Source organism: Cariama cristata, unplaced genomic scaffold (assembly GCF_000690535.1).
Source record: "Cariama cristata isolate BGI_N322 unplaced genomic scaffold, ASM69053v1 scaffold25393, whole genome shotgun sequence".
Classification (NCBI taxonomy): domain Eukaryota; kingdom Metazoa; phylum Chordata; class Aves; order Cariamiformes; family Cariamidae; genus Cariama; species Cariama cristata.
Window position 1 is genome coordinate 1 of NW_009609297.1, and position 8,633 is coordinate 8,633.

The 8,633-nt window shown below is 46.4% G+C and overlaps 1 protein-coding gene across 1 annotated transcript; it reads left to right on the forward strand.

Annotated features, from left to right (window-relative positions):
- Positions 1-166: 166 nt before the first annotated feature.
- Positions 167-7,492, forward strand: POLDIP2 (polymerase (DNA-directed), delta interacting protein 2; the record flags this gene model as incomplete). The annotated part of the gene is made up of 10 exons (XM_009697505.1): positions 167-285; positions 969-1,066; positions 1,880-1,976; positions 2,427-2,502; positions 3,116-3,223; positions 3,463-3,599; positions 4,603-4,629; positions 4,815-4,940; positions 5,349-5,428; positions 7,025-7,492. Coding segments are annotated over 10 exons (983 nt in total), but the record flags the coding sequence as incomplete, so codon positions are not given.
- Positions 7,493-8,633: the final 1,141 nt, after the last annotated feature.

Here is an 8,633-nt window from a genome sequence, read left to right on the forward strand (position 1 = left end):
AAAGGGGGGGGTTAGGGAGGGGGGTGGGTGCCTGGGCAGCCCAGTGCGTAGTGGGGCTCTGGTGGAGCGTGTGTGGTACCCGAGGGGGGTGCGAGGTGGAGAGCAGTGCCTGGCCAGCGCCTGGGGCTCGGGTGCTGTGTGGGCCCTGGCCTGGGGGCTGCTTCAGCCCCTGCAAACTCACCAAACTACCTCTCTGCTCCTAGAAACCGTCCAGAGGGCAAAGTGCTGGAGACTGTGGGGGTGTTTGAGGCACCGAAACAGCATGGCAAATATGAGACGGGTCAGGTAAGCGGTTCTGGGGAATGGAGCTGACCCTGCAGGCTTGTCCCACAGGGATGGGGTAGCCAAGTGATTTGCCCATAAGGAGGCTGCTGTGTTGTAGCAGAAGGCCAGAAGTTTCATGGTTCAGTGCTCCTTGTCTGTGCTGTGTCTGCAGTTTGTCAGTCATCTGACAGTAGCAAGTTGATAAGAATCTGCAGCATGACACAACTGTTCCTACAATGGCATTTGCTCCGCTGGTCTTATTTAGGGTTTTTTTTCCTTGTAGGAGCAGAATAGACGATCAGTGAATTTGAGAAATAACAACTAAACTTGTCATTTCTGTGCTCCTGACTCACAGATCTGTTTCTGTGTTCCTGAGCAGTCTCTCCCATACTGGTCTCCTGCATTTCTGCTGTTGTATTACTTTGATACTGGTTTAGTAATACAGTTTTGTTGGATAGAGATGACATGAATTTCTTTTCTCATTGCAGACTATTTATGGTTCCTCTTTGTTTCTACTCTGGGTTCGCACAGTGGCGATTCTCCCGGTATCCCCATCCCGCACATTAATACTCTTTGTAAATGTTTCTAGTTTTACCTGAGTTTACAGACTCTTAAATACTATCGGAAAAGGGCTTTTGGCTTCATGTTTTCTGTTGTATCTAAGTTTTTTAAAGCTTAAAAATGCAATTATTTGTTCCTTTCAGCTATTTCTTCACAGTGTGTTTGGCTATCGAGGAATAGTCCTGTTTCCCTGGCAAGCCAGGCTTTACGATCGAGATGTGGCTTCTCCTGTCACAGAAAAGTAAGGATTTATTATTGTTTATATGTTGTTGTAGTGTTTACATTTAAGTTTTGTAGTGAGTTTCCTGGTTGGGGTAAACAAGTCTTTTTAAGGAGGACAATGGTATGGACCTGTTTTGCATTAATATAAACTAGAAGAGAGGTGCTTAAAGAAGAGGCATTGCATGTATTAATTTTGTGTTAATTAGAGGCAGGTTGGAAGTATGAAGGGTGAGAGTGTGTGAAGGAAATTTAAAAAAAAAAATCATGCTCCTGGCATTTTTTATTGTAAAAAACCCCTTGTGTTGCTTTTTGAGTTAGGTCCAGGCTTCTGCGTTAAAGTTGCAGCCTGCTGCTTCTGTAGATTGCCAGTGAGCTGGATTTGTCAGCTGCCTCCCCAATTTCAACCCACTAGGCCAAGTTCATCCTTCTTGTGGACTGGGTTGCTCTCCAATTCTCTCCCCTCTTCCATCCATTTTCCCCCTGGCCAGTGTTGGAGGTGTGCTGGGAAGGGATGAGGAGTAAGCAGAGGGAGAATCAGAGGGCAGTAAAAATACTCACTCCAAAGAGGAGACTGGACTGAGCAGGAAGAACTTCGGAGTTGTCTGAAAACAGAGCTGTTGTGCCTGTGACGAACGTCATTGATTTGTCATCTCATCTCATCTGTCATTGTGTGGGTGGCTGACATGAGTTTAGTCTGGATGGAATCAAATGATTACAGACTGTGAAATGTATTTTTAAAAAAGCATTCATTGTTTGCAAATGTGCTTGGTCCTGGTAACAAGAGTTTGCTGCCATCCTGCCCTTGAGCTCAGTGCGCTGCTTTTCTCTTTAGGAGTGAGAACGTGGCAGGCCATGGTTCCAAAGAGGTCAAAGGCAAAACGCATACCTACTATCAGGTGCTAATAGATGCCCGGGATTGTCCACATATAGTAAGTAACTAATAATCTTGGTATTGAAACTCTCCCATATGAATGGTTCAGATGGGCAGGCACTGAAAGAAAATGGTCATGATGGCTAACTTGATTGTTTAGAATTTTAGGACAAATTTGTTCTTCAAGACATATTTTCCCTGAGAAGGATAATCTGGAATGTTATGTGACTGTTTTCTGGATCACGTTTCCCCCTTCCAACCTCCTTTCCTCATCCCATTGGCTTTCCTACTCTGTTGCATACAGGTCATTACGAATGTGGCTTGCAGCACTTTGCTTGTTTGGGTAGAAAATTAGTCTAGAGGAATTAAAAGGAGAGATGTTCTGAGGCAAATTGGCTAAATAAAATAAACACTACACACTTTAGAAACCACAATAATAAACTGAAACTGACTGGAAACTGGCCCACAACAATCCACACAGAAAGATATAAACCTCCCTTTTTCTCAGTCCCAGAGATCACAGACGGAAGCAGTGACGTTCCTGGCAAATCATGATGACAGCAGAGCCCTCTATGCCATACCAGGTGAGTAAAATACACCTTCAGCCTGTGTGGAGATGTGGATTGTCATGAGGTGAGGCCAGAAGAGTCATCAGCAGTCAACTTCTGCCAGTGAAGCAGCAGTTCGGACAGGACATTCTTGTAGTGGATCTGTCTGTAGTTTAGGGCCATGCTAGAAACAACAGAGTGACTGAAGTATGTGAAGCCCTTTTGGATCGACAGAAGTTGGGCAGACTCTGTGATCAGACACAACTACTTGGAGCTCTTGAGACATAGATCCCATATGCATACTCTGTTGCATATGGGCTATTCCACTTTATTATCAGGACAGCTAGATCTCTTCTTGTCTTGTGCATTTTCTGCCCAAAGTCCTTTTGTGGCAGCGCAGTCGCTTCGCAGACGGTGTGTGTTTATCAGAGGAATCAATTCTATGGAGAAATCTCACAGGAGAATGCTGCCAAGGGTTATTACTGGCTTGTTTCCTCCATTCTTGCTTGCAATCGCGATACTGGCTTTGCCTTCTGCTGTCGAAGTCCTTTTCTTAAGTTCTCGCTAGCGTGATCCATTTTTGTGCCAGAAGACATCTGAACTGCTCTTCGCTGGGGAAGTTCAATGCCTTCTGGGGTTTCTTTTTCAGGTTTAGACTATGTAAGCCATGAAGATATCCTTCCCTACAGCTCCACTGATCAAGTGCCCATCCAGCATGAGCTCTTTGAGAGGTTTCTCATGTACGACCAAACAAAAGGTAATCTCTGGCTTCAGAGGGAACTCTTCAGAGCCAGATACTTGAGGTACTCTATAACAAATACCCAGAACCTACCATCTTAGATACAATGTAAAAATAGGCATCTGGTTTGGGTTTTGTTACAGTAAAGCCTCTTCTAAATAACTTTTGTAACTGTATGAAAGGAGTTGCTTTGAGGGGAGAGCACTCCGGATACAGTATGCCTCTCTTCATAAACTCTCATCTTTCCCTTCTGGCAGTTCCACCTTTTGTAGCAAGGGATACACTGTGTGCGTGGCAGGAGAAGAACCACCCCTGGCTAGAGCTCTCTGATGTGCACCGAGAAACCACGGAGAACATCCGCGTCACAGTCATCCCTTTCTATATGGGCATGAGGGTAGGTCTGTGGTGCATGTTGCTGTGTTAGTTCTGTGATATGCTTAACTTGCGTGTTTTTCTAAGACCAGCTTACTGACTGAAGGTACCTTCTGCTTACTGGAGAAATGACTTTATAATCACAGCTACGATTTAATTGTGATGTCCAGCAGAGGTATGAACATGAAACTGTTTTGTCATATGTTTTTGGAGAACAGCTACTGCAGATTGGCTTTTGCTTGTTATTTGTAGGATGGGAAATACCCTGTACTGTTCTGCAGAACGGTGTTAGCAAGATATTTAGGAAGGCTTGTGAATTGGTCCTTTGCTGCCTCAGTCACAGATGGGCATGTGTGTAAGGTGGCATCAAGACCATCTGCCCTGTGATGACAGACATGTCTGTTATCCTGCCCAGTATGGCGGTGCTGTGGGTGTCTAACCCTGTTTCCTGGCTCTGAAGCGGGTTAGAGGGTTTGGCTAAAGCCTTCTGGATTTAGCTGATAACGATGTGCTCTTTATAGTGTAAGAACTTCATGTGGACCATCCAAAATAATGAGGCTCCAATAGACTCTTGAGTGGGAGGGCTGGGAATTACCGCAGCGGTTTGATTTCCAAGACCAGATGAGCACAGCTTCTGTGGAGCCTGCACCGTGGCAGTTGTGGATTTGCAGCTTCTGTGGAGCCCAAGTGTTTGTCCTAACCTTGTCAGAAAAAAACAGGTGCCGGAAGGCAAGGAAACAGGTCTTTCTAGATCTGTAGAAAGTGCGTAATTAACACGGAGATCAACCCTCTGTAGTCACAAGATCCTTGCAAATCTCCCACCTCATGATGACATGTCTAGAGCAGAGCCAGTGCCAGGTGATAACTGATGGACTGCTTCGGAGAGCAGCTGTCTTTGTGCTCATGTGAGTTGTCTGCATCAATCTGGTGTGGAGCAAGAGCCCTTGTGCTGTGCTGACAGCTGAAGAGGTTTTGGCGCTGAGTGTCGAAGAGCAGCTGCTAAAGTCTTTTGTTTCTCTTGACAGGAAGCCCAGAATTCCCATGTCTACTGGGTAAGTGCCTTTTGTTTCACAAAGCAGCTAAAGGGAAGGAGTTTATTTGCTGTGGCATCATTGCTGTGTGATAAGCTCTGAGGGAGAATAGCCCTTGCCTGGCAACTGTTTCCCAGTATCGGCTATCGGTTATCAATTGTTTGCAGCTGATTACAGTTCTTGATAACAGTCTTTCTTCTGTCCAGTGGCGCTACTGTATTCGCTTGGAGAACCTTGACAGCGAAGTGGTACAACTCCGAGAGCGGCACTGGAGGATATTTAGCTTGTCTGGCACCTTGGAAACGGTCAGGGGCCGCGGTGTTGTAGGAAGGGTAGGTATCGTGTAGTTTATTTTGGAAAACGCAGCCCTTTGCTGGAGTCATCTCGCTTGGGTTGATTTGCCAGTAAATGGCTTACTGGGTAGTAGAAATAGATGGAATAGGAAACTGGCAATGAAAAAAATCACATGAGCTTTTTGTTTGTTGTTAGTATGCATGAACCAAAACTTCACACTGAGTATTAGAGAATGATCCTAAATGACTGGTAATGGGAAAACTGGAATAGTATGTGATTCTGGCACTACTCACTGGGTGAGTTGTTTGCTGTGTAATTGGTAGCGATGCTCAGGTGTGGATCGTTGTGTTTTTCTTCTCGCTGCATAAACTTCCTCTTGATGCCTGTCTGTGGAGAAATGTTAAGATCTGTTGCTGATGCAGAGTGATCTCTTCTTGTCTTCTCAGGAGCCAGTTTTATCCAAAGAACAGCCGGCGTTTCAGTACAGCAGTCACGTCTCCCTGCAGGCATCCAGTGGTCACATGTGGTAAGAAGCACTTACTACTGCAGTAGTGGTTTAGATATAGGACCCCACAGCGCTGAGCTGGGATGCAGTTTGCAGTCTGGAGTTATGGCTGAAAGGTGGGTGGAAGTGGACTGGACTGGACGTATTTGATAGTTAAAATTTTTGTGAGCTTCTCTATAGCAGTATCCCAGCTAGCAGTAAGATGGATCTGTTGATTCTCTGCACCAAGAGAGTTTCCAAGCTAAGTTATTCTCCTTCTGTGGTCTGTGCTAGACTGGATTTGAAAAGACATGAAGCAGTTCTCTGTTGTCTTCTTCTGTACACAGTTTGTGTCCCCTTCGGTCCTTGGCGCAGGAGCCAAGGCTTCATGCTGGTGTTTCCCGAGGCAGCAGGGATGTAGGGATGTGTGTGCTGCTATCCTCTCTCTTTGGAGAGGACTGGGCTTTGATCCTATCCCTGAGGGAGGCTGTGTAGTTCTGTGTCCACAAGGAACTGGCATGTGGGGTTATTCCCAGTTTAGGCCAGATAAGGCTTTCAGACTAACCAGTGTTCAAGTCTCCCCTTCTGTAAGTGCAGGTAGAAGAGTGCTCTGCTGAGTTGTTCTTTTCCTGAGCTATAGAGTTAAAGCAGTTTCCCTTTGTTTTGCATTTCAGATGGGTTAGCACATTTAGTGTAATCTCTGTGTGGACAAGAAATGCACAGCCACCTCTTGCCTGTTGCATGACAGGTCTTTCTGGCTTGCATTTTTAAAGTAAATCTGTTTCAAAACAGAGCTGCCTTGGAACTGCCTTTGAGTTGGGAAAAGCAAGAGAGCAGCTCTTTGCCTATAGGATATACGCTTGTTTGCCATGTTAAGCATTTTGAATTGCCTGAATGCATGCCCTGGGGAATAAAACTAGCTCATTTAGTAGTTTAGTAGTTTTTTCCCTCTCTGCGTGCATCCTGAAGAGAAAGAGACAAAGGTTCTGCAGCTCAGAAGCTGCTCAGCTTGACTTCTGGTGTTTGGTTATGTCCTCTCTGTCATGAGAACCTGTTAGTATATCTCTGTGATCCTCTTGCCCATGTCATGTTCTGTGGTACAGTTGTCTGTAGTTCAGGGCAGTAAATAAATTCTTTCTTTGTTCAAGGACAGGCAGATTCAGTTCTGAAATGCCTTTTTTGAAATGCAAAGTAGAAGCTATTCCAAATTACATCTGTGATGGGATTTCACATTGTCAAAGACTTCTTAACCACTGAAGCTTCTACCGAGAAATACAAATCTGAATTTATGTGTAATCGGTTTGTAAAAATAGCTCGGATGGTTCTGTCTCCTGTGGAGTGGCAGTTAGGTAAACACTGCCGCAGATGTGTGGAGTACACTTACCTCCTGGAGGCTCCAATCATGACATCTTTGTTCAGGAAATGTGTATTAAAAGATGTGATGCAAACCGCCCAGGAGTCTTCCAGTAAAGTGAGTCATCTTGGCAGGCAGATGTCCTTGCTGCTGAACTGGCCTTGCAAATGCAGCCCCCGAGTCCCTGTGCAGCATATGGAAGAGCTCATGTCGTACCTTCTTGCTGATGATTCCTAGCTGTGTTCATCCCTGGCCTCAGCGTGATCTCTGCCATTATTTTGCAGGGGTACTTTTCGATTTGAGAGGCCTGATGGCTCCCACTTTGATGTCCGAATCCCACCCTTTTCTCTGGAAAGCAACAAAGATGAGAAGACCCCTCCCTCCGGCCTTCACTGGTAGAGCAGACCGAGTGTCGAGACCCACAGAGACCTGTGTGTGTTGTAGACCTTTGCCTCCCCATTATGCTGCAGCCAAGAACATGGAGCTTTTAAACATTTTCAACCATTTTTGTTTTAACCGTCTAACGGGGAGGCTTTTTTGAACTTTAATACTGGCTCTCTCGGGCTGCTTGTAAACATAAGCTGTGTTACAGTTAACCTTTCCCTTGTGGCACCTGCTGGGGTTGCAGCTGGGGGATGTAGATCTGTGCTGCTGCAGAAGACACCCCCTCAGCAGGCCTGGACCCTTTCCAATGTGTTGTGAATTCTCTGCAATGTGAGGTTTCTCTAATAAACTGGCCCTTCCAGTTGCAACCAGTCTTCCTTTATAAACCAAGGCCTAGGCTTTGCATCCAGCCTGCCCCAGCTTTTTGCTCCCCCCGTGCCCATGTGCAAAGCGGAGTCAGCCCAGACTTCTTGCTGCTTCAGAAGGCAGCAGTGGGGCTGTTTTAGGGAGCGGGAATGTGAGCTCAGCCTTCCTGCAATGCAGGTGCTTTCTGAGATTTAGCCGGCGCGTGGCAGAGCAGCCTGTGAGCTCTACTCCTCGTTGCGCAGCTTCTCTGGGCTGTGCTCTGGAGAGATGTGACACCCGTTTTGTCAGAGAAGAGAGTGCAGAGGAGGGGAAGGTGGGGTGGCAGGTGGTGCTGAGCAGGCTGCCGTGGTGTCTTGCGTGCGTAGAGCACCAGGCTGTGTGTTGCGATAGCAGAGGAGCACTGAAGGGGGTCCTACCCCTGCGAGGGCTTGCCTTGCTACAGGGATGTGCATCCCGACTGCTGGAGGAGACCTGGCTGCTCCGGCTGTAACTGTGTTTCCTTGATAGTTTCTGCTCTGGCAGGAAGAGTTTGTTTTAACCTGCAGAGCTGTCAGCCACAATGAGGTAGTGCTTGGCTTTCTGCTGCTGCTTGCTCGGCGGGTTTATTTTTTTTTTGGTGGTCTGTGTGGAGGTCCCTGCAGAACCATTCTGGTCAGCAAAATAACTGTAAGCTTATAATGTATGGATTTGTAGGAATTTTTTGCTTTTACATGCAAAAGGCCCAGTCCGCAGTGCAAATCAGGTGTTGGCTCTTCTTACAAGCCAGAGAGGCTCTTTGCAGCTCTGAGGATTGCAGAGATCTGGAGAGACATCAGCCTCTGTGCTGGGACCTTCTGGCTGTCACTGGGTTTCCAGACTTCTGGGTGACTTGTGGGGTCAGAGGTAGCTAGCTTTGTGATAAGAACCCTAGGCAGAAAGTTTCAAACCTTGGTCCTTTCCCTAGTCTTCCTTAAATGACAAGGTATAACTAACTCACAGGACTGTTTTTCTTGATTTGGAAGTATTCTTGTTATTCCCTCTTCCCCCAAGTCAGCTCTGAGCAGCCTTTTTTGCATTTGGCTCTGCAGGGCAGTGCTGTGGCAGTGTTCTGGGCTGTCTCGGCTGATGGACAAACAGCCTTTGGATATGACAGCAGGGGAGACT